The sequence below is a fragment of the Aristolochia californica genome, unplaced genomic scaffold (genome assembly GCF_029961685.1).
Source record: "Aristolochia californica isolate CCGP_79_NKW_82.1479 unplaced genomic scaffold, dmAriCali1.0.hap1 SCAF_15, whole genome shotgun sequence".
NCBI classification, from domain to species: Eukaryota; Viridiplantae; Streptophyta; class Magnoliopsida; order Piperales; family Aristolochiaceae; genus Aristolochia; species Aristolochia californica.
In genome coordinates this window covers 23,957,815-23,982,967 of record NW_027181826.1, presented here as the reverse complement: position 1 = coordinate 23,982,967, position 25,153 = coordinate 23,957,815, and the positions used below count along the sequence as shown (strand labels likewise).

At 37.3% G+C, this 25,153-nt stretch overlaps 2 protein-coding genes and 1 long non-coding RNA gene across 3 annotated transcripts; 1 reads left to right on the top strand and 2 right to left on the bottom strand.

Moving 5' to 3' along the window:
- Window positions 1-372: 372 nt before the first annotated feature.
- LOC137951526 (BTB/POZ domain and ankyrin repeat-containing protein NPR1-like) lies at window positions 373-6,327 on the bottom strand. The gene is made up of 5 exons (XM_068798239.1): window positions 6,218-6,327; window positions 4,653-6,076; window positions 3,521-4,271; window positions 2,657-2,854; window positions 373-846 (listed from the first exon to the last, which is right to left on the bottom strand). Exons 2-5 carry the CDS (start codon window positions 5,202-5,204, stop codon window positions 575-577), a joined length of 1,773 nt encoding a protein of 590 aa, XP_068654340.1. The 5' UTR covers window positions 5,205-6,076; window positions 6,218-6,327; the 3' UTR covers window positions 373-574.
- A 5,025-nt stretch (window positions 6,328-11,352) lies between these two features.
- LOC137951640 (uncharacterized) lies at window positions 11,353-14,184 on the top strand. Its single transcript, XR_011112147.1, has 3 exons — window positions 11,353-13,303; window positions 13,426-13,500; window positions 13,712-14,184. It is a non-coding gene; the product is annotated as an uncharacterized lncRNA (long non-coding RNA).
- Window positions 14,185-15,125: 941 nt separating this feature from the next.
- LOC137952272 (protein argonaute 2-like) lies at window positions 15,126-19,324 on the bottom strand. The gene is made up of 3 exons (XM_068799388.1): window positions 18,933-19,324; window positions 17,059-18,277; window positions 15,126-16,808 (listed from the first exon to the last, which is right to left on the bottom strand). The coding sequence occupies exons 1-3, from the start codon at window positions 19,264-19,266 to the stop codon at window positions 15,362-15,364; spliced, it is 3,000 nt and encodes a 999-aa protein (XP_068655489.1). The 5' UTR covers window positions 19,267-19,324; the 3' UTR covers window positions 15,126-15,361.
- Between the last annotated feature and the right edge of the window lie 5,829 nt (window positions 19,325-25,153).

Genomic DNA, 25,153 nt, shown 5'->3' with positions numbered 1-25,153 from the left:
ATTCAAATCAATTTCACTTATAGGTCATATTCTCAGATTTTTTTTCTTACCAAACTCAAAAATATGATAAATTTTTTTGAAAATTCTTCACAAATTTACTTAATAAAAATAGAATTTTATTATGTTACAGTAAATTGCTCAAGTGACCAATTTTTTGGTGGCTATCAAAGAAATCCCTTTTTTAAATTTTTTTGAGAAACAAACGAAACTTGAATTCTCTTTAAATTGAGACTGAAATTTTTAGTACACTGAAAGCAACTCAGTGGTTGAGATTTTGTCGGCAGTTTCTCTTTCAATTACAACTCAACTCATAAATGAAAGATTCAATGAAGTGGAGCCTCCAACGCCCATATGGAGGCAATTCAAAGCAAAGAAAACGAATAAAAGCTTCCTTCTTTTCAGTTTGTTCTCAACAAGACAAGCTAAATTTGGATCTAACAGAGGAAACTTTTACAACAAAATTTTACAGAACTCAGAAAGAAAAAAATTACAACAAATAAACAACAAAATTTTCTACATATCTCTTTAGGGATTTTAAATACACTTTGCAATCAGTACGTTATAGTTGATATAGTTATGACTTTCTTGAGGCTTTCTGTTTCACACCCTCCATCAAAGAAGTAGAGGATGATGATGAAGAAGAAAATCCTGATCGTGTGGTTGATTCAGCTTTGTCCTTGGTAAAGGCTTTATGGACTTCAACTTTCAGCTCACAAAACCTCAGCCGTTTGACCCTCTGCTCTTCAGGAGTGCCCCTCTGGAGGTAGAACAGATCCGGCAGATCGTCTTCAAGGAACTTGTCTAGTACTTGGGAGCAGAGGGGGAAATACCGATGACCCAATTCCACTGCAGCCATAACCAGAATAAGAATTGAAAGTGACAAACGGTTCCATGAATAAAGAGGTTAATAAACCAAGAAATTACATCAAGAGGATCGAAAGTATGGTAACGATCAAAATTTGTTCTTTCAAAACTTGATAATGCAAATCATAACATGCAAAACCAGAGGCTAGTAACGCCTTTGTAAAGAGAGATGCTGCCTTTTAATCACCAGATAGGGTTAGTGCACTCAAGAGTAACATCACCTAATCAGGCGCTAGGCAAAGATAATAGTGTTTATTTGTGCTAGTGGAAATAATCCAATACATATACTACTTTCAAGAAAAATTTGTGGTTATCAGTTAAAAAAAGGCCTCCCAACTTCGGCAAGTCATTTTGGAATAGACCTAGAGCCAATTTTAACATGATATCCAAGCAAGAAATCTGTTCTATGAATCCCAATTGGAGCCCCATTTAGTTTTCTTCATATGTGCTATTGACATAGCAGGCAAGCTGTCTACTTGTGTAAGTTTGACATGAGGGATAAAGTTAGTAAGAATAATCGCACATGAACTAATTTTAAGAAGAGTCTTATGATTATTAGTTGGAAAATGACCCCCTAAATTTGGTTAGTCATCTTGAGAAGGACTTGGACACAATAAATTTCCAGGTGACCTACATTGCCTAAAAGATGTGTCGTTTCTTAGCTCTTGCGCAAACACACAATGTGTAATGGGAAAGTTAGGGCACTTAAGCTTTTATTTAAATTATAAGCTGAAATGTTAGGTGGCATCATTTATTCACTCTCTCATTTAGGCCTAACAAAGAAAAAGTGAGTTCTCTTTATTCCCTTCCCACTTTCTTTACAGGCCAACTCATTTTTGTCCAAATTATACGGGCTCTATCCTGTGGGTTCCATCTTGGATGTTAAAAGCACCTCCCATATAACCACCTCAACATTGTTGTCATCCCAACTTTGTTTGAGGGATGTATACAAGTCCATTGGCACCATTTGGATTTATCATTTGTTAACATATGATGGGTTTCCTCTCTACTTCCATATGTATTGTCTTCCTCCACTTCTTGCCAGTGCATCATTCAATGTTCACAGAACCCTTTGCAGTGGTGCACTAGTAAGTTACTATGAAACAAAGTTCAACCATATCAAGCAACTTCTATTTTCTCAAATTTTGGTACCCCTCATTGCTCTCCAATAAGTTCATTTCCAGATTGGTCTTCATAGTTTCACAACGCATCTGTCGCAGTGTTCTTTCTTACCTCAGCAAGTCACTTTCTAAAGTGTGACTTCTTAGCTAAGCAACTAGTCTACATCCACGATTTAGATTTAAGGCATCTTATATAGGTGCAAACAGCATGCCAATCCAATCTGATAGGTGGGACCTGCATCTGATTTTCCTGAATGAATATTAAGAGGTTACTGTTACCTAGCTCATTAGGAGCTAAACCAGAGTCATTTTGGGTCAATTACAGAAAATAAATGAAATTTTGATTTCGTGGAAGGTGAGGTGATCACTTCTGTTCAGTAAAAGAGTATGGATATCTCATCACGACTCTAGAACCAGAACAAAAGCCTTTACTCATCAGGAAAGAAATATCTGAGGATAAACAGGCAGTCTTATGCAGCCAGCCTAGGTGAATAGAGTCATCCCAGGTACCCAAAGGCAGGCAGACACTTTAATATTCATAGATATTGATAGATTTTTATGTGAAACCATGCAATCACAATGACAAAAAAATTGTTTGTACAGGTAGAGAAATCCAGTGTAAAGTACTCTATCAGAAAATGACAAAATAAATAAATAATTAAAAAAGGGACCTGTTTTTATTAGGGCATCCATCCTTGAACGCAATCTTTTGTGCTGCCCTGACGGAGTTTCATTCAAATCAACCTCTCTTAAGGTACCATTGATGTTGTCCGGTGCAGAAAGACCAGCAAATTCAGATGTTGCTTCTGCGTGAGCTATTTTCATGGCTACCTTAGCTTCTGTGGGGAAGAGCAATTTGGCAAATGCCACTGGTACAAGATAATACGAGCTGTAAGCTCCTTAACATCTATGAGTGAGACAATTATTGATGATTAACTGAAAACAACCAATAATGAATCAAGAAACCACCAACAGACATATGAAGGTTCAATTCAGATTTCAAACTTAATGCCAGCATTAGAGACTAAAAAATCGGACCAGTATTAACATGCAAGTGTTCAAACATTCCACAATGAATGTGGATACAAACATCAATCCAAACCTAGGATGTCCTACAGCACAAATAACATGCTGTAACTGATGACAGCCACCAACTAACCAATGGATCTTTCATCCAGCTCAACATTTACATCCATAACTTTCTTTTGCCAGTTGGAGAGCTTGATCAGCATACATGATTTTAGCACAAAAGGAAAATAAAGAAGGATCCAGCATGCTAATACAAGATTCAGGCTGGGCACGTCCCATTTTTTATAACAACATTTTTCAGAGAAACATCTTTGAATACAAATAGACATGTATAGGAGATTGACAGAGATTGACAGGCTCAAAATATGAATATCATAGGATTTATGGTTGAGAGACATGGTTTACCTCTATTGAGCGTCAATTAACAATCATGCAAGAAAAGATATGAATATAGGTTTTTACCAACAAACACTCAAACAAGAAAAGATATGAATATAGGTTCTTACCCCTGTTTTCCAGGTACAATAGTTTCATATTAAGATCGTCTGCCATAATTGGTGAGCAGATGTATTCCTCCCCTATCATTGGGTTCCTCCTCATCTCCCTCTCCAATATATCAATACATACCCTATCTTTGTTTGATTCCTGCCCGTGCTCTGTTTTGGCATAATAATCTTTTGCTCTTGTCAGTCTTCTACATATACTGACAGCACATTGACCATCAGCCGTCATCTCAGACACAGAGGCACCTTTACTGAGAAGTGACACAATTACTGTTGGCTCCCTTCTAATGGCAGCAACGTGAAGAGCAGTATAGCCCCTTGCATTCTTGAGATTTATGTTGGCCAAATCAAGTTCAAGCAACTCGGCCACTATCTTGGAGTCGCAGTACGCAGAAGCATAATGAAGAGCATTAGCATCATCTAATGTTATGTCTGACTCAGATAGAAGCAGCTTCACAAGTTCAACATCATCTGAATCGAGTGCCTTATGAATTCTCCCAATCTGTTTTTCACGCACAGGATCCATGGGTGCTGACATAGCTTCATCTGGCTGAACTTTGACACGGAGTCCTTTGATTTCTTCTGATGCTTCTTGTGGCACCTCCTTCTCTATCGAAACAGAGTCAAGATCAGACCGTGCAACTCTCTGGATACAGTGGTTGAGTAGCTGACTTAGTTTGCAGTAATAGGCAACCTGGAGAATTGGAATTACATCTTCCACAAGAGCCTTGTCGACAAAGTTGAGAAGTCGGCGCTGAAAGGGAATGAAACAACCTGTCAGCTTCCGAAAGCTTATTTCACTAGATTGGCCAGATTCAACTCCTTCACAGGCATACTGTTTAGTATTTGACGAGTTACTTGAACACTATCACAGCCAAGTAGAACTACAGATGTAGAAGTTAATGTTTACATCTAAACGACAAAGATTCTAGTAAGATAGATCCTTAATATTTGAATCATGAGAGTCAAATAGCTGGTCTGGAAATATTTTGGTTTTAGACTGTTGCTTAGTGAAAACAATAGCCATCCCTGTATGTCCAGCATCGATAAACTTTGCCAATTTCTTGATGTTACTAACTGGTATGTTATGCAAGAAACTTATCAAAAGAAATCACAAGATCAATGAATTACTGACCTGGAAAAGAGAAACTAATTCTGTTATCTGGAAAACCGAAGACGCATACATTAATTCCACAGCAAAAATAACAGCAGGCCGGCATGCATCATGGGCACATCCAGGATCAACACATGTTGAAACCTCAGGTGGGGATGACTTTAGCTTGCCGGTGTACACATAACTCAGGAAAATCTTGAACGCTTCATGTCCAACCTTTCCGTTAGGCACCAAATCGTTTATGTCATATTTGGGTCTCCGTTCTTGACGAGAAGATGACCCATTCTCCCGTGAAAAGAGTTCGTGGAAGAATTTACTCCGAGCAGATAAAATACATCTATGAACACCCACCGAGACTCCTTCAACAATTATCTCCGCATCAGTACAGTCAAATTCAGAATTAAGCAAGAGCTTTTCCAGATTAGAGCTGAGTCTACTCAGGCTGACTATTTCTGTATTGGACCCTGCTTCACGACTGCTGGAGGCAGATATGTTGCAGCTACCGGTACCATTGGATAGGTAGGAGGATGACGTGAAACTAAAAGCAGTTGATGGTTCAAGCAGATTTTCCATTAGTTGACTTTATTCTACCGTCTAATTTGCTCCAAAGGATAGCAGCAATGAAAACAGTCAACTTGGAAGCAGCAGAGATTTGGAAGACGATCTGGATGCGACAAAAGGAACCCAACCAAGGAACATGGAAGTCCCAAAACCAGAGGTCCAAAAGATTGTTTTCACGCCAGAATCAACTCAACGCCATGAAGAGAAACATGGAAAACTAGAAGAAATTCTTGAAGAACGGACTAGTGGTCACCAAGCAAATAGAAACAAGGATTGAGTTTGGAGTTCAGTATTATTCAAGCCACGAAAATATCCACAAAGGCGTTTGGTGGAAATCAGAAAAGAAACTTTCATCGAATGCCCCGGATAGAAACAAAAGACAGGCTTCCTTATGTCAAGAGATTGACTTTCATAGCTTGAACTGTCATGCTCCCGTCCACCATCCCCAAAAATGAAGTATTTCAATTGAACTTTCTGAATAGCTAGACAAAATGCCCAATGAAACGAGGAAAAGAAAAAGGAAAAACAATAAGGAGTAGTGCTCCTTTTTCCAGAATTAGCACCGACTGCAACCTGAGACCCTGCCACAAGAACAATTACACCGAAACAGAGCACAGATTTTAACCAAAAAACCTCCCAAATGACAAATGTTTAGCGGAGGAAAATAAAAAAAAAAACCCACCAGCAACACAAAATCAACAATCGAATTCCAAAACTCCGTCACAAAACAGTATAATTTCACAGACCAGGCATCCGTATCAAACTTGATCCAAACGCAGTCCAAATTACACGAGCAAGCAGTAAAAACCGTTCGTTGCTCCTCGAAGTTATCCCCAACCAAACACAACAAATTCAAACTTCAAAATTCCAAATTCCTCCCAGATCTATCAATGACCACCGCGCAACACATCAATCTTACCCCATAAAAGAAAAAAGAAGAACCAGAGAGAAAAAGCCAGTCCGTCGAAAGAAAGAAAAAAGATTTCCGGCAAGAGACGGAATCAAAGCAAGAACAACTTTTTAACTGTAAGAAGGTGTACGTTCTCCACAGCAATTGAACCGAACTTCCTCGCTTCTTCCCGGAGACAGAAAGCAGAATCAGAGAGAAGTGTAGTCGTCGATTTCTTTTTTTCTTTTCTTTCTTTCTTTCTCTAGTTTTTTCTGGGTTATCTGCCGTTGCAGATGCTGAAGTCTTGTGCTGACGTCGTCGGAGTGGTCATCTTCGTCGCTAGGGTTTGCTGACGGGGAAGGTTGCGTCATGGCCACCCAAGTCTGCGCGACAACTGTAGCAGTGGTACCCACTGAGAGTCTTTTTTGACTCCTCGTTCGGAAACGGCTCATTACCGCGTGACACGGTGGTGGGCCAACGGGTGGATCCGACGAAGAGATTGCTTGTCCGAGTAAGGCACGGTTAGTGATGTCCGTAAAAGTTTAAGATCGGGCAATCAAGATCGTCCGTTTTCAGCAAGCGAATTTAGCTTGGTCTTCTTAAAAAGAGGAGAAGCGGGTAGGGATCGGAATGGAATTTGGAATAATGTTCGGGGTTTCGTTGTCAAGATAATAATAAAAGGCGAGGGGACCTTTGCATGCAATAATAATAGGAGGAGAGAAGGTGGATTCGGTCAAATCTTGTGATTACATTAAATTAATAATTAATGCGATTTTTATAATATTTGTTTAAATACTTTAAAAATAAAAAAATCAAATCCTTATTTTAAAAAAGAACCGAATTGCATCATAGGAGTTCAACCTGATTTTGACCATGGTACACAGGGTCATATCAATTTTGAACCATGGTTCAAAATTGAACCATGGTCATATCAATTTTGAACCATGGTTAAATTCGTATGGTTAGAATAATTTATTAAAAAATAGAGAAAAATGAAAAAATTGAAAAGAATTTGTTACGTGTGAGTGAATGAATCCAAAACCAGGAAGTTTCCGGTGGCTTTCCTCATTAGTGGTTTTTGGCTTCCCCACGAAGCTTGATTCTCGCCTTTGTCTTTTTCTGGGAAACTGGCTTTGACGGGAAGGACAAGCCGTTTCGTGTCACACAATGACGGGGCCGTCCTGTCGTGTCTTACTTTAAAGCACCGTTATTTAATTAATTATTATTTTTAAACAAATTAAAATTTAGTTTAGTTTTGTCAAATAGAACTATCTAAAATAAATTTAAATCTATTAAAAGACCATTTTATATTAATATAAATTCCTTATTTTTAATATTATATTTAATGACTGTTTTATGATTAAGAATTTAGATATTATAAAGTAACAATTTGACATTGTAAAAAGTAAGAATTTGTTTAATTATTTTATTTTTATATTTAATTAAATAAATCATCTTAATTTATTTTAAATTATTTTTTACTTTAAAAATTTTAAAATATATTTTAGTTTAATTAAATAAAACTATATTATAAAATTAAATCTATAGAATATTTTGTATAATAAATACCCTCTTTTTTCATTTACATAAATTTATAATTTATAATATTATATTTAGTTAATATTCTAATAGTGATATTTTAGATATTAAAAAGTAATTTTTTTATTAAACATTTGGAAATTATAAAATTAAATTTTGTTTAATTATAAAATAAAATAAATTTATTTATTAATTCTAACAAGTTAAAATCTATCTTAACTTATTAATATAAAATATCTTATAAAAATTAAATTTATTAACACAAAAGAAAAATCTATTATACGTCCACTACATGTGAGTCGTATCAAATGCCATGCTCCCCCATATCAGGAAATTTCCTGCGATATAGATAAAAAGGGAAAGACGATGGCAACCGGTGATTAAATAAACTGATGTTACAACCATTAGACTTGACCGACCGGCTTCACTTTTAGTCTGAAGCTAGTAGAAAAAGATATGCAACGAAGCTTCCTATTCAAGATCGTTCTGATTCTTCTTTTTGGATATATAATGACCATAGGTTCCACTCGCCTCTGGGCCCACCAATGAGGTCACTTAACTCTCCATGATGCACAAGATACATGTTCCACCCACTTCATAGATTCGTATCTTATTTAATCCATTTTTCTTATATCACCCGCTCCAATATATTTTTCTTATTTTAGTACAATCCATTAAACTCGGTTTAATAACTTATTATAAATTATTAATAAATTATTAAAATTATTTAAAAATATATATATAAATATATAAGTGTGACACGATCTCCGTTGGGCTCTCGTGTCCATATTACTTTTCGTACGTGTGGGCGGTTTCGAGAGTGAAGGCTCTTTTGATTTCCTAGAGAAGCAGTTAAAAGAAGCGGGGAAATTCGCCTCTTTCTTTGACTGCGTTTCCCTTTATCAGATATGTTCCAGGCTCTCTTTTTCTCTCTCATCTTCCTTTGTCAAAAAGAATTTTGTTTCTTTCTGTTTCTCTTCCTTTCTGAGAAATGAATCCGCAGCTCCACCTTTATTCCGTTCGGGAATCTGATTCTATCCGCATGCGATGGCCTCTCTGCAAGACTTACTCAATGAAGAAGGATTTCGGCGCCGGAATCCCAAAAAAGCCGCAAGGTAGAAGGCAGAAACCATCCGCGAAGATTCAATTTCTCTCCCAATTAACATCTGCCGCGACGGTAAGAGTGTGGGTCTCTTTAAAGAAAGGTCAGAAAAGGGATTCAACCATAAGGGTTCTTTGCTGAAGTCATTTCCCAGAGAATCCTCCAAAAGGGTTGCTTCCAAGTCGGGATTTTCAAATTCTAAGAGGCGGGTATCTCTGGCCATAGAGGGACACAGAGGGAGCAGAGCCTGCTATTGACGAAGTAGCTGTAGCAGTCAGGTTTGTTGCTCAAGCATGGTTGGACTCACAGGGAAATAGCATAGTTGAAACTGCTGTATAAAAAAAACCAGTGATTGAGGGGTTTCTTGAGGTTTTATTTTCTTCTGAAGACGATGAGATCCTAGAGCTGCTCATCTCAGTTCTAGCAGAACTTATGGTTCGTAATGACACCAATAGACAAGTTATACTAGATTGGATGCAGAAGTGGAAATCTTTATGAGATTGTTAAAAAAGTTTACTATTTTTCTAAAGACCATAGTCTTTTTATATTTATTGAAACCACAGACTAAGCAGTTGTTCTCTCCGATTTGGATTCTTCTGGTTCTCAAGGTTTTGGAGTATGGGGACAAGTTACAGACCTTGTTTACAATTCGATGTAGTCCACAAGCAGCTGCTCTTTATTTCTTGAATAAACTTATGACTGGTTTCAATGCAGAAAGAAATGTGGAGAATGTGAAACTAGTCATTATGCTTGGAGGTTTAAAGTTTCTTGTTGAGAGGCTTTACGTAGGAGGTATCCATGAGAGGAAAACAGCGGTTTCACTTTTGTCTTCATTCATTCAAGCTGATGGGAAGTGTAGAAATTACCTAGGAAAGAATATAAAGAAGGCTCCTCTTATTGAATTTTTCTTAAATGAACGATGGAAATTTGGTGCTTCTGCTCTATGTTTACTGATAGAACTCCTTTGGATTGTGAAAGCAATTGTGAAAGCTTTGGATTGTGAGTCCAATAGCACAACGGTTCAAGAACAGACGAGTAAAGCTCTCTCACTCTTGGGAGGAAAATTCTTTTATACAGGGGAGGCTTCTTCACTAGAATCATGGCTCCTGAAGAAAGTAGCCACTAACTACGAATTCACTGGAAAATAAATAGTTGTGGACGAAACTACAAGATTGGTGAGTCTTTACAGAGAATGCTTTTCTGCTACACAGATTACTAGCTTCCAGAAACAAAAGTAGATATAAATGATATGTTTAATACAATTTTAAGCTAAAAAATCAAAACAAATATGCACCAGACTCATATTCACTCAAATAAAGAGATTCTCTTGAAAAATGATATTGCATTTACATGATCTTTTTTAAAGGATCAAGAGGAAGGCACAATGGAGAGTTGGATTCAGAAAGCAGCAACTGTCTTGCTTTCAAGCGGGAAGAAAAAGTTCTTGGCAGGTCTTTCAAAAGCTATTGCCAACGGAATCCCATGTTTGGCACATGCTTGCTTGGTGACTGTTCACATTCTTTGTAAGCATAAATCCAACTTGGAACTAGAACATCTGGAAATGCTACTCTTCCTTAATATTTTTGTACTCCTGCGTGAGTTCGTTCACTGGCTGTCGCTAAACGGAGATGTTCAGGCGAATGCCAACCGAGGAAATTCGACGCAGGGCTGAAGAAACCTAAAAGACCAAACTTTCCAAGAAAAGAAACACTCACTATCTGGAGATCACATTCTACGGCTTTGCTTGATCACCATCTCCTGGAACCCTCTCCGGCTCCGAACCTGCCTGTTCCCCTAAACTGGACCTTGCCATGACCATACCCATACTCGTTCCTCTGCTCCCCATCCTCTGCGGAACATTCCTTAGCTAATTTACTTTCACTAGGGAAAGTGTCCCAAAAATCGTTAGTGCACTCTGTAAGTGGGAGTGAAAGTGAATTCACTCCATGAGTCTTTACTTTGTGTGGTTTTGCTCAAAGAAATTACCATCACTGTCTAATGTCTGGGATGCACTTTGTGAAATTTTTTGTGATGTCAATGAGACTCATTAAGACCAGAAGTCTTTGTTCTTACCAGTCTTCTCAGAGCTTGCGGTGGGTTGAAGAGCACAATTGGGGAGATAAGTTTATCGGTTCATTTACAGAAATGGTTACGGGAACAATGTCTTTGTGGGGAACTGCTTGACTAATATGTACGGGGAATGTGACTGTCTAAGTGATGTTTGTCAGTGGTTTGACCAAATGCTTGTAAGAGACATTATCTCATGGAATTCAATTTTTATGTCCAGCAAAAGAACTTTGATGCGTTTGCTGGATTGGTTTCGAAAATGCAAATGAAAGTAGTAGAGCCAAATCTGATTACCTGGGATACTATGATTTTTGGGTATGTGGGTCATGACCATGCCAAGAAAGCATTGAATTTTTTCTATGAAATGCAGTCTGTGGGTGTGAAGTCGGATTAGTCTCTTGTAATTCCCTATTTCTGCTTTGATTAAAAATGGGCATGTTGTTGAAACATTGGAGCTTGTTCGGCAAATGCAAACGGTAGGCTTGCAACCTTATCTTGTCTCATGGACAAACCTTATTAAAGGATATGTGAACTTAGGCTGTTTCACAGAGGCACTAGGATTGTTCTCGAGTGTACACTGCTACAATGTTGCTTTAGATGAGCTTATAATATCAGCGGCTCTTAAAGCATGTACAGGTCTAGAAGCTCATAGACATGGTAAAGAAATTCATGAGTACATAATAAGAAATGGATTTCAGATTAAGGGTTATCTTAATGCTTCTCTAGTGCACATGTATGCTAAATGTCAGGAGCTTGATCACAGTAGAAAACTGCTTTCCTGGAACTCCTTGGTTGCAGGTTATGTTAACTATTTTATTTTTGTTCTTATAGGTTTTGGATGCGACTGTACTATTTGTTTGTTTATTTATATTTATCTGTGCACACAATCTTTGGATTCCTTTGGTTTTGGTTTAGTCATTTGATGTTGTTTTTTAAATCAAGTTAGTTATTTTTTAAGAAGCGGAATGAAGCTTGAATAGCAAAGGAGAGTGAAATGGGGGAGCCACCAATTACAACAATCATAAAACATGAGAAAAAAAAAACGAGAGAAAAGTAAGTAGAATGAGCTAATCAATCACAAGTAAGCCATGAAGCAAAATCCTTTCTCTGGCATATATTTATCAGCGGAAGCGTTGGCCGACGAAAGAACTTGATTCCAGACAATTGTGAGAGTGCTTGCAGCATCCTGGATATCCTCAAAGTCGGCCAACAAACACCAGGGAGGATTGGCTGCTTTTGCTGCACCAGCTGTTGGCTGATGAATAGTCCCCTTTAGCAAGGGGGAGCGAAAATTTGTGGCGGCCAGTGTGATCCTGTTTAGGACTGCACTTGATTCAGCAGTGATAGAGTCTGCCGAGCCTAATGGGCCAGCACAGGCAAGCCAAGAACTGCTGTTATGCAGACAAAATAGGCAACCAAAATCCGCTGGTCCCAGGTTCATGAAAGAGAGCTACCATCGAAATTATGTTTTATGGTCTCTGGATTTGGAGGAAACTGAGGAGATTGGAGAACTTGTTTCTTATTATGCCAAGCTGTAAATTATGCCAATTTTATCTAAAGAAAGAACTGTGGTACTGTGTAAATTCCTTTGGTTGGCGGGTCCGCAAGAAAACTTGGTGAATGCAGCTGTTGAAGATTTTTTCTATAGTTTCAGCTTTCCCTCTAAAGGATCTATTTTACCACTCTCCCCAAATTCACCTTAGAACAATGGCCAGGGTGGCACCGGTATAAGATTTTATCAAGAGAAGGAAGGTGCATTGCTGGATGAATTGGTTGAAAGTGAGGGGTCATGCAAAAGCCGATGCTGTAGAGTTAGGAGGATTTTGTGCCAAATCTGGATGGAGAGGTGACATTGGATGAGGAGATGATCAACTGTTTTGCTCAAGTTGAGAAAATTAACCACCAGCACTCCTTTTTGGATCAAGTTGCCTGCAGTTAGAATTTCGTTTTTCTCTCCATACCAGCCAAAGACAATGGAGTTTCCAAATAGTTTCTGTTGCTGGATTAGGATTATTGTTGGCAAATCTTTCTGCATTTTAGAAGGAGGCAACATTGGATTACCCGCTTTTATTCTCTTTCCACATAATTTTTTGTTGGCCTTTCCATCAGAAAGATCTTTTGGCTCTTGTTTTGAATTCTGTTGCAGCATCTCAAGATTTTTAAGCTACTTGCCTTTATCTGTTATTATTACTTCTTTTGAGAAGGAGAAGGTTAAAAATCCTCTAGAAGGAATTGGGGTTCTTGTTCCTTCCAAAGAGCAAGGAAATGGTTTGAACACTCCTGGTATGCTTTTGCAATGAATGAATTAGTATTGTGTGGAGATTCTAATGATTCATATCTTGGACTTCTATTAGGTTTTTTTCAAAAAATGTCTTGGAGTTCAATTTCCTGTGAATGCTAAGCAGGTACTCTCTTTTCTTCCACGATGTTTCCTGATTGAGCACCTAAGGGCCACTATCTTTTCACGACATTCATTGGAGGAAGTCAGAACAGGGATCTAGCAAGAGCTCCATTGTATGGGAGCTTCCCACACCTGTCTTTGTGCCTTTTTTTTCCAATTAATTTTGTTATGCCTTTTCATTTTCTTTTGCCCTTGTCTTTATATCAAATTACTTCTAATCATAAATGTTTATTAGGGATGAGCTAGTGCCATTTGTGACATCTGACCTTAGGAAGCTGCTGGGTGTAGAGGGACAACTAATATTTTTGAAGTAAGAAATTCACCTTTTTAGTTGTTTACCAAATTCTTGTAGTTTCACCATATGTGTCATTATTAAACATGCATGCTAGTCATTTCTTTTTCATCATTTTTAACTCAAAAGAAGTTAATGTTCCATGAGTTGGGATTATCTTAGACTCTAGGAATTTAACCTAAATATATCTACATCCTCTAAACCTTACTAACGTTATTTGTGGATGCAGCTTTATGAGGCTATCAAGCAGGAAGAGTAGACCCACTATGAAGAGGGTGTTATAATTGAAGAATATTGCAAGGGTTTCAAACTAGGGAACCGGCTACTACGAGCCTCAATGGTGAAGGTGTAACCTAGCTGTGGCCCTACAAAGCCAGCTGAAGAAACAAGCCCATCGGCTGATTTGGAAAGCGGCTGTGAGGAAGGTTCATCAAATAGCAGTGCTGAGTGAGAGTTTGCTCAATCATGTTAGGATGTTTCTCAAGCCATATATTCAATTTTGTAACTGCAGTTTGGTCTGGCAATTCTGTTGCAAGTTGAATAGTAGTTTCTTTTCTTCAAGCCTTTGTTACCCATTGTGAAAAAAATGTCCCTTGTAGGTTATGTTTGAGGGCTTCGGGATGAGATAGAAATATATAACTTCAACTTTTGATATTTTTTATTTTGCATTGATGTCTTGATAGGTTGATGTTTCCATTTGTTCGCTAGAAAAGAAAGAAAATATTTCTTTTGAGTTTTTATCTGTCCTCAGATTTTCCTAACTCCAAACTCTTCTTTCATTTATTTTCTGGTTTCCACTTAAGAGAAGGGACCTTTCTATTTGCATTTCCTTTTGTTTAATTATTTTATTTTTATCTATTTAATTAATTAAAATTTTAATTTAATTTTAAGTTATATATTAATTTATCGAGTTAAAATCTATCTTAGTTTATTAATAAAAAAAGATTTAAATACAACTCTCTTATAAGAATTAATAGATTAATTTTATATAATAAATTAAGGAAGGTTGATATTATATTTAATTACTAGTTTAAGAATGAGAATTTAGATACTGCAAAATAAAAATTTGATTAACAATTATAAAGTAAGTGTTTATTTAATTATTTTATTCTTATATATTTAATTAATAAAAAAATAATATATTAATTTATCACAAGTTAAAATCTATATTAGTTTATTAATAAAAAAAATTAAGTGCAACAATCTTATAAGAGTTAATAGACTAATTTTATATAATAAAGTATCTTTTTATCTAAATTGATGATGGTTAATATTATATTTAATTATTAGTTTAAGAGTGAAAGGTTAAAATTTGAAAAATAATAATTTGATTAATTATCTTGATATTATAAAAGTAAATATATGTTCAGTTATTTTATATTTAATTAATTAAATAACTTTACTTTAATTTAAAATAGTTTATTAATTTTATAACAAGTTAAAATCTATCTTTTAGTTTATTAACTACCTTAATGAATAAGGAAGAGTAAATAATGTCTATGTTTATTTTATTTACCAATTATGAACTTATAATTTATACTTAATTAATTCATATATTAATATGTTTACTTGGATATTTATTATGGATAAGGCTCTAAAATTTATATATATGATAAAATAATATAATATAATATAATATAATATAACAAAAGGAAATATTAGTCGATAAAGTTAAAGCCAGTTATGTACATATAAGACATCTTTTTTCACAATCTTTATAACTATAAATCAAACTTAGAACTAAAACTTTCAAATCTGGTAAAGCTACTCACAATGCTCAACGAAAAATTTACTTCTATGCAAAGAACATAAGATTCTCCAGCTTGCTGTCGGAGAGAAAAAACACCCAGATGAAGGAGAAGAAATGCACCAGAGACTTCTACGCAAAGAACGTAAGATCCTCCAACTTGCTGTGCACCTTAGGGAAGCGACTGAGATCAAAGGAAGCATGAGAAGAAAACCCAGATGATGCAGACGAGGCTGGCGAGCCAGATTTAACCCAATCTTCATAGTATTGCCTCCCTCTATAAGCAACAGTGTCAGCATAATATACTGGTGGGACCAATGAGACCGGCTTCGTCGAGGGAGCAAAAGTGTAGCACAGGTTATATATCATTTGCTGAAGCTGATCAGAAGTGAACGAGTGTTCATCCCAGAGAACATGATAATGTGTTGCCTTGCTGGTACCTAAAATCCCATGGTGACTGCACAAGTAGAAATCAAACTCAAATGGATGAACAATTTTTCTGTCAACCACAGTCCCAGGTTCCACATTTCGATTTTGAAGGAAGAATCGAGTTTGGTGGCGTTTTTGGGCCACAACTAGGGTAATGGTGGGTGAGTATCCTTCCGAACAAATAGCACTCTTGATATCTGCAAGCTCTTCATTGAGGACCATGTCAAACTGGCTTTTGCCCACTCCATCTCGAAACAATATAATTTTCTCTGGTTTAACTTTGTTAATCCGAGCGTAAGTTTGAATGAGCTCCAAACACATACTGCCAAACTCTAGTATCCTTTCAGTTCTACGTTTCTGTGGCCGTATCCGTGAAGAATACTTGTTAGCAGCAGGCCAGTTCATGGAAGCTGTGACAGCAGCAATAGATGGGCTCTCCAAATCTTGGCGGCTCTCCCAATCTTTGCCAGTGGGATGGTTGACATCAGCACCAATGAACATGACATGGCGATTGTCAGCCAGACCGGGAAGCCTGTTGAAGAGCACAAAATTGGAGCCTCCCATCTTCAGGTTAATCTGGAGAGCCATGTTGACAACATAGTGGTCATCTAACTTGCTTGCAATGTTACTCCGGCAACACTGCGTGACAATTCCCAGTTCTGTTTCACAAATTCTTTTCAAACTCTTGTAACCTGGGTGGTAACCTGGGCGGCATTCTTTCACTGGACATAAAAGAACTTGTAGCTCCTCCTTTCTTTCCTTGTGAATTTTTTCCAGGATAGAGCGAACTCTATGCGGATTTTCAAGGACTTGCATGTTGGACCGTTCAATGAAAAGTGGCTCTTCTTTCATGTGGATTCCAAGCTCTCTGGATCTTTGAACAAGGCACTTGATAAATGCACTCAGTTCGTATGATCTTCTTATATCCCTAAGAGATCCCGAGAAGTCAAGGATTCCCCATCCATCAACTTTCTTACCTTCCAAAACTTTCTTGTTCGAAAAATTCCATTGGCAATTGTTTTCAGGAGTGAGATGGGTCTCATTACCATGTTGGTCACGGATCTTCAAGCCTGGTGGATTGAGCACCCCTCCGGTTGCTTTGGTCATATTAAAATCTATCCCAAGTTTGAAATGCTTAAATATCTCAGAGCTGTTAAATACAGGAAGAACAATGCAGTTACAATTTCATATCATTTATGACAAAATCAAGGCACTGCAAGATGAATGAGCATATGAGGGGGAAAAAAGGAGGATTTGCAGAATTTCACGACTAGAATTTCTGAAGTTTAACAGAAGCAAAGATAAATAAATCATCATCTAATGGCACATCTAGGTCTAATTTCAAAAACAAAAAAATATCAAACACAAAATGCAAGCAATTAGGTAAAGTAGAACAATACCTGTAAGGCCCATCCTTCGCTTTCACAGACAGACAGATATAATTCTTCCTCTCATATGGTTTAGCCAGAGCCAAACCCCTAACCATTTTTTGCTGTTCCTTGTCCAACTCTTCTTTAGGATACTTCTGTGCTTCCACCAGCTCACAGAACTCCATTGGTACATAATTCGTTTTACCATTTCTGCTTAGATCCAAGCAAGGTAGGTTCTCATAAGCAATCTTCTTTCCATATTTCGAATCATAATATTTTTGCATTCCAATCTCCTTCTTTCCATTTGGGTCCTTTGGATCATCGATGGGGAACTTCTCATTTTTTGCAGAGAGTTCCCTAAGCCCCACCACCACGAACTTCTGGCTAGTCTTCCTATGTTTAACCGTTACCTTCAAATTTTTCATTGCATCTTCGATATTCCTTTTTCCATCCGGGGTCAATGACATCTTCTTGTCCCCAAATGACATTCCAAAGCGTTCTCCAAGGAAATTGATAACTGGGAGCTGTTCAAGAAAAGTGTTAACAGAGTAGTCCACACAGAGTGCCAGGCCCTGAGAAGTGGGCTTTAAGCTCTGTTGTAGTCCTCTTAAGGCCACGATTCCTCTTCCCAGATAACATTTCTCTTCCTCCGTCTTAGGATAAAACGACTTCCCAATCTGTATCCGAGTCCTGCTCAGATTTTCTTTGAAGATAACATCCAGTGCTTGTAAGATGTCTCGGGGACGAGGAAGTGCAGAGTTGGAGCTCTGGAGATAATCTTGGAGCTCCTTTAGTTCCAACCGTTTCACTAACTTTATGGTGCAAATGTAGGTCTGAGGTCTGTCATCTTCTCCCTTGGATACAGCAAGTTCAAAAACTCCATCAGGAAGCCGGATCGCAGAGTAAATGTTCTTGTCACCATCATAGGCCGTTGCTGACATTCCCGTCGGAAATTGACGGCGCAAATACTCGTTCTTCACTAAAAGCTTCTCAGGTTTTGAGACTTTAGAATTCGCATTAGGCTTCGATTCGATCTTGCGTATTATGTCGATGTCATACTGCAGAATTACAACGTCTGGATCAAACTTGACAAGAAAGTGATTAACCAGAAGGCTCCGTTGCTTTTCACTTAGACGCCCACCACCATCCGGTCGATTAATGGGTACCCTCCCTCTGTTTTGCCCTTGTGAGCTCTTTGGTGGCTGAGAAACCTCCACTTTTCGGCTGACATCCGCAGCTACCTGATTAACTGCATTAGATACTTCGAAGTTAGTCTTTCGTCTCAAAAGTAAAAACTTTGAAGTTACACACTGTCTTTCGTCTCAAAAGTAAAACTTTGAAGTCACACTAATCAGTGAAAATAAACGAACAAGAGCATATGCAAGAGTGAAAATCGAAATCAACGTTTTTTCCTGTGAATAACTCGATGATGAAAGTGGATTAGTCACTGATACTACCAAAACCAAAAAAACAAAAAACAAAATGATTTTGATCGTGTCCAGACCGGGTAAAATGGAACTTTAAGTAACTCGATGATGATAGTGGGTTGATCACTAATTCTAGACGAAAGACGATTTTGATCGACTGCAGATCGGAGAAATGGAAAATTATATGTCGACGACATTTTTCTTATTGCTGTTCATTTTAATATCGGCTCTGGTCGTTGGACCTCGAGAACGATTTTGACAAAAAAGAGCAGAGTGAGCAGAATAGAGAACACGCCAAAGAAATAAAAAAACTTGGACCCATCAGGGTACCTCGGCCGTCTCTGAACGTCCGAGCTCAGTTCCGACGTCATTTACCCGAGCTCAACCGAACAAACGACTCTCCCGGAACCGACCGACGACAGTCGAATACCAATTCGAGAAAAGAACAAGAAACAGTTCAGGAAATTAACCACTTACCGTCGTCGATAGCCGGAGAAGAACCTCCGCCACCTTCGCTACTATTCCGGCCACTGGAGACCGCATTCTGCGGCCTCCCTAGATTATCTTGCTCAATTCCTCGTTTCAGCGCAGCCAGGTACCCTCCCCCACCACCCGAACCAGACCGTCCTCCGCCACGGCTACACCGAAACTCACTCCCATTCCCCTGATCAAGCCCATCATTCTGCTGAACATCCAACCGCTCATTCCGATTACCACCACTTCCACCTCCACCTCCACTTCCAACGCCTCTCCCCCTATCTCTGCCCATCGAGTACCCTGACGATCTCCCTCTGTGAGCCTGACTCTCCATCAAAACTTTATGCGTAACAACCTCACTCTCCTCACTCTTGCTATATGTGTGCTCCGTGTCTGGAGAGGGTAGAAGCCTCTGCTATTTATAGCGGTCCGATTCCCAGGTCCGTTGAGCAGGTAAATACCCCGGTGTTTCGAGTAAACGATAAAGAACGCGCCGACTAACAAAAGCCAGGGGCTTTCCATTGGTTGCTTTTTTCATCTATCCGTACAGTCCGTTTCACGTCTCTATCGTACCCGTCCTCCGCGAAGCCGCTTAGAGGTGACAACCGGTCTGGTCAGGGTCTGCATCGGGTTCGAGATACTTCAAACCGCACAGTTTTATGTGTCCGAGACTCGGGAGTTGGGATCAAGAAATCTGGGTCGGGTCACCTCGTGTATGGGGAATAACCAGACAGGTCACAGGAGTTCTCGTCCCCTCCAAATCACAAGTCGACCCGACCAATCGAATTAGTTCATCCCCTCTGGACCTGCCAAACGGCCATCAGCTTCCCATCCGGCTTTGACTGAGGTGGGCCAGATAAGTCATCAATAACTAGGAATCTTCTGACCGAAAGTGAGAGCCAGATTCCGTCATTAGTTAGCGCGTGACGAGGTAAGTATACGTCCATGCTTGCGGCCCAAGGAATAAGGATTCTCCGCCAAGGAACTAACTTCTCTATCGCTGAGTTCACTAGCTTGAGTACACTGTTGACTCGGCAGCGTTCACAATCAACTCGGGCACTTGAAGTACTATTCGGTAAGTTCCTCTGTTGCTTCCTGCTTTCCCTTTGGCATTCAGCGCGTGGGGTCCCTAGCTAGACTGCTTACTTTTTGACTAGTTCGTTCACTCAGCCGAGTTCACAATCAATCCGAGCCCTAGCAGCGGTAAGGGCCTTAGGGGAGTTTTCTAGATTCCAGTAGAACTTTCTTGATGTCTCTAGAGACGGATTTACCCACAAACTAAAAAATGAAGGATTTTTGTCTTAAAATAATATAATTTAGTGGTTAAATATAATTTTTTTTATAACACCAAAATATATAAACTCACAAATTAACTATATGGGATAATACTTTAAGACACTTAATTCTATAACCGAGAGGTCTCAAACTATAACTCCCATTAGGGGTGGCATTGAATCGAGCCAAACCCGAATCTACATATGTTTGAGTTGAGTTTGATTTAAATATTATAAACTCGAACTCAAGTTGAACCCAACTCAGTCTCGAGCCTAAAATTGTAATCAAACTCGAGTCCAATAATTTTAACTAAATTCGAGCTCTAACTTCAGGATTTGGTTATAATTTAACTGAAGTATATATAATTGGAATCCTACGTATATATTGGGAATTACTCTATTTAATAAGTTGAAGGACTATGATTTTTTATTGATGGCCACTATTCCAAAATCCAACTATTTATCATAATCATCTAAATAGAGCCAATTGACTGATGAACTACCACCAAAAGCCTGTTTTATCAACTTTTTAATCAGTGAAGCAATTCAACCATCTTGTTAGTCATGTTGATGCTTCTCTTGATCTTCATCCATTCTTTGCAAATCTTGAGTTCCAAATGATCATGATTCTCCCCAATTGGATGGAGGTGCTCTCTAGCTAGTTCTCTTTTATTGCATTGTTTCCTAAAACTGTAGAAAGATGCCCATCCCTATTTTTTTCCTTACACCACTTGAAGGTTGATTCCAACCCTCCCTTGATGCATGAACTTTATTGCATTACTGAAAGGTAGTACAAAGTTTCTTAGGATTGTAAATGAAAAATAATTTCTTTGATGCTAAAAAAAATAATTCATCTGTCAAGAAGGAACAGTTTTACATTTCCTCTCTCTCAGAAATTACTGACATTCAAAATTCCCAGGTCCGTTATTCAACTAAAAAAAAAGAATTGAACTTTTCAATTCTGTCTAATATGAAGAAAGATTATTCATCTGGGTTAAATAAGGTATAGAATGTTCTCATGTAAGAAAGCATATGATGTAACAAATCAAAAAGCATAAATATGTATTTTTTTGCTTAGGAGATCCAATAAGAATGCAAAATAGTAATATTTACCTGATTAAATTGGTCACTATTTGATGAATCCTTAGCACATCATCAACAACCTAAGACAAAAAGTTCAAGAACAATTAGAATCTTGAAAATTAAATATTTTAACTTATGTGGGCCATAATTTATAAGAGAAAAAAATAGATTTGGCATCAAAATATTTTATGAATTAGGTGCTAGACTATCTATTAGACTATGCTATTATTGTTACTTGATAGCCATGGATCATAGATCTAGCTTATGGAATTCCTTTTGAACTTGCCCAATTTTGAAGCGTCGACTTTTGAATCCATAGCTTGGCAACCTCGCGTACTCTTTATGAGAAGAAGATAGCTTGCTTCAACTTTATACTAATATTGATTCGTGAGGTGAGAGGGGTCAACAAACTACCCAAGCATCCTATGGCAAAAAAATCATTTCAATAGGCAATAGCAGATAAAACATGAAAAAAAATCATTGTTCTCACCTAAAAGAGCAAATTGCACTCCGATTTTTCTCGCCAACAATCAATTTCTTTGTGATCTTCCCGAGCCCTAAATCCCCATTTACGCTCGCTCGCGAACTACTGTCGAATCCCAACTATCCCAAATAATGAAACCCAATGGATGAAGTTGCTTGGCCCCTCATTAAGTTAACAAGTCGATTCACAAGCTTTCGAATCGAACCATGGTTCACTCAAACTCAGCTCGTTAACTTAAACGAGCCCGATTTGAATCTCACACTCAGTTCGAACTCCAAATAAACAGAATCGAACCGAGCCGAGCTCAAACCGCTTCGGTTTGATGCCACCCTAGTTCCCATATCACATCCAACTTCAATGTTCACTTGTGTTTGTGATTCCACCTCACTCATTCAAGACTCACAATTATTATATGATTATAATTTAAGATATTTGTCCAAATTTTGGTTGTTTTTCCCGATACAACTCATGTTATACCAACATAATTAGGTAACTTATATTATATTTCTAGAGCACAATGCATACTAGTCAACTGTGTACACAGTATAACACTCAAAGAATTTGTTTGATATGCATAGAAATGCATGGACAACTGTCTGAAACTACAATACTTATAATGGAAATATATTTGCAAATCCTAAACTGTCTTATAGGACAATTCAACAATTGTACAAGTATAATTAATAATTGTGCATTTTCTTGGACAGAATGGGGCTCCCAAACTTTGCACAAAACTTGCATATACATTACAATCTCTTGAATGGGCAAGCACATTTCCATTAAATAGTTTGAATACAAAACACTAGATACTTGTGGGAGTCTATGACACCAACAATAAAAGACTCATATTGAAAAAATTAAAATTCATATTATGCACAAAAAATGAGAGCGAAAAGAAAAGTAAAAAGAGGGATGAAAATGAGAGAGAAAAGGAAGAAGAGGGAAGGGGAAAAGGAAAAGAAAAAAAGGAAGGGAAATAGAAAAAAAAAGAAATAGGAGGAAAAGAAAAAATAGAAAAAGGAAAATAATGGGAAGAAGTAAGAGGAAACGAAAAAAATGAGGAACCTAAGGAAAAAAAAGAAAAATAGGACGAGAAGAAAAATGGAAGAAAAGAAGAAAAGAGGGAAAAGGAAAGAAAGGAAGAAAAGAAGGCAAATGAAAGAAGGGGAAGGAGGAAAGAAGGAGAAGAAGGAAGGAAAGAAAAAAGGAAAAAGGGACAAAAAAATCTCCCATTGAATTTGAGAAATGCAACAAGAGAAAGCCAATTCTAATTTCCAAAATTTCCCTCCTCCTCTACAAGGGAAAAGAAGAAAGAAAGAGAAGAAAGAAGGAGAAAAATGAATGAAGAAAAAGAAAAAGAGGAAAAACTCTCAACAAATTCTTGTAATCCACTGGGAGAAGGTACATGCTCCCTTAGATCTCAAAAAATTTCATTATTTGTTTTGTTGGCAAAGCCAGATTTCTTGTAGTGAATATAATTTGGTAAGTTGATAGTGACAAGGAAATATAGATATAAGGTAGAACACATTTTTAGGAGAAAATGTTTGATAAATTGGCGTAAGCACAAACTAACAACAAATAGATAATAATTGAGTTTTTTTAATAGCCACAATAATTTTTAATGTTGGTAACAGATGCATACGATATCTCCCACTGCAACTTGAAGCAACTACCTCACACCAAAACAAACCTCCCATAGGCTTCATTGCACAAAAATAACCGAAATTAAGGCCAAAATATGTTATTGAACTAAAAGTACAAGAGAGCCTTAACCTACCAAACTCAACTACTGCCTGCTTAGACTTCTCCAAAATTAAAATGAATTTGAAGTTTGTTGACTAACCCAAAAAAATAATTCACTTTCGCTAGGTAATTTAATTTCATCTTCACTTTCACTTGCCACTACAGTTCTTTGTGGTACTTCATCGCAATGGTCCAAGAGAGAACTCCTTGAGAGGTTTGTCACATGTATGGGGAAGCTATAAGAGGAGAGTCAAGAATGTAAATTACTGGTAGATGCTATGATTTTATATTTTCTTGGAAAAAAGAACTGAAAAGATTATGGGACTAGGCTTTCAGAGTTTTTGAATTATTTTCCTTTGTTGGAATCATTTTTAAGTATGGGCCTAATAAGGGGACACCATTATTTGTTGATTTATTTTTACAGAACAATTGGAAGGATAATGCAAACTCTAGTAGAAAGGAACAATTTAGCCTCACTTTACATAAAAAATATTGTAAATAAATGAAAAACATTATTATTTCATTTGAAAGGACTAAGTCTATGACATATTGTCTTTTAATGAATATCAAGAGCAAAAGATTTTCACATCATGTAATGCTTCCATGACAAAACTAACTCGTTTACATGTCGCTAGTATCATGATACCTACCATTTGGTTCCACTCCCTCTCTCTCTCTCTCTCTAACATGTTTCTAACTATTATGTGTGATGATTCTAAACATTCTATATACAAATTATATTACAAAGCTCTGATCTCACGAGTACATAAGGAATAAGAATTAAAATACTCTCTTACATAAATTTACCGAGTTTTAATATTTGTCTATTGACGCTAGAACTCGAGAATACGTTGATTTCTTCCTCGTGGGTGGTTTTTCAAAAGATGTTCTTCATTTTGTGTTTGAGGTTTTTATTGTGGCTTTGATGTTTTAGACTTTGAGATGCTCTTGAAGGTTAAATATCTAGAATACTAGATTTACAAGTTATTAGTTCAATTAAGTTTTGTTATCATCCGAAGGAAAGTGAGAATCAACCTATAGTCAACAAAACTAAGTCTAAATAAAAGTTTTTCAAAGGAGACTATTTCACCTACATGATAGCATATGGGAAATCGATAATCGATCACATGAACTTCAATACATTGTAGCTAAGATTATTGCCAAGGGTATTCCAATAGATGATAGAATACAAACATTTGCCGTCATAAAAAAACTTCTTTCATCATGGTCAGACTATAAGATCCAGATGAAGCATAAAAGAGAACTCCCACATTAGACAAAGTGTTGGTGTCAATTCATATAGAAGAAAATCATAACAACAACATAGAGAAAACCATGGGTATCGGATTTGAAGTTAGTGAAAAAATAAATTTGATAAAATCAAAGTAGACTAATTTCATAAAGAAGAAACCCAAGAAATACCATGGTAAACCTAAAAAAAGAAATTCAAAAGGAATAAAACAATAGAGCATGTTTTATATATAGAAAATCGGGTCACTTTGTTAAATAATGTAAACACAAGAAAAATAAAGGGCAATGTGGTAAGGGGAATATGGTAATTAGAACTAGCTCAACTGGAACGGATGACAGGTTAATAAATTCGGCTTTAAACAAAAGATGAAGGATGAAGGCTTTCC

What these genes read in the sequence shown, in the direction of transcription:
- LOC137951526 (XM_068798239.1), bottom strand. Translation starts at nt 5,204, where the DNA reads ATGGAAAATCTGCTTGAACCATCAACTGCTTTTAGTTTCACGTCATCC. An exon ending in ATTGTACCTGGAAAACAGGG is followed by an intron (nt 2,855 to 3,520) that starts GTAAGAACCTAT and finishes ATCTTGTACCAG; the next exon opens with TGGCATTTGCCAAATTGCTC. An exon ending in GGATGCCCTAATAAAAACAG is followed by an intron (nt 847 to 2,656) that starts GTCCCTTTTTTA and finishes TTATGGCTGCAG; the next exon opens with TGGAATTGGGTCATCGGTAT.
- LOC137952272 (XM_068799388.1), bottom strand. Translation starts at nt 19,266, where the DNA reads ATGGAGAGTCAGGCTCACAGAGGGAGATCGTCAGGGTACTCGATGGGC. An exon ending in TTCTCCGGCTATCGACGACG is followed by an intron (nt 18,278 to 18,932) that starts GTAAGTGGTTAA and finishes TATCTAATGCAG; the next exon opens with TTAATCAGGTAGCTGCGGAT. An exon ending in GCGAAGGATGGGCCTTACAG is followed by an intron (nt 16,809 to 17,058) that starts GTATTGTTCTAC and finishes TGTATTTAACAG; the next exon opens with CTCTGAGATATTTAAGCATT.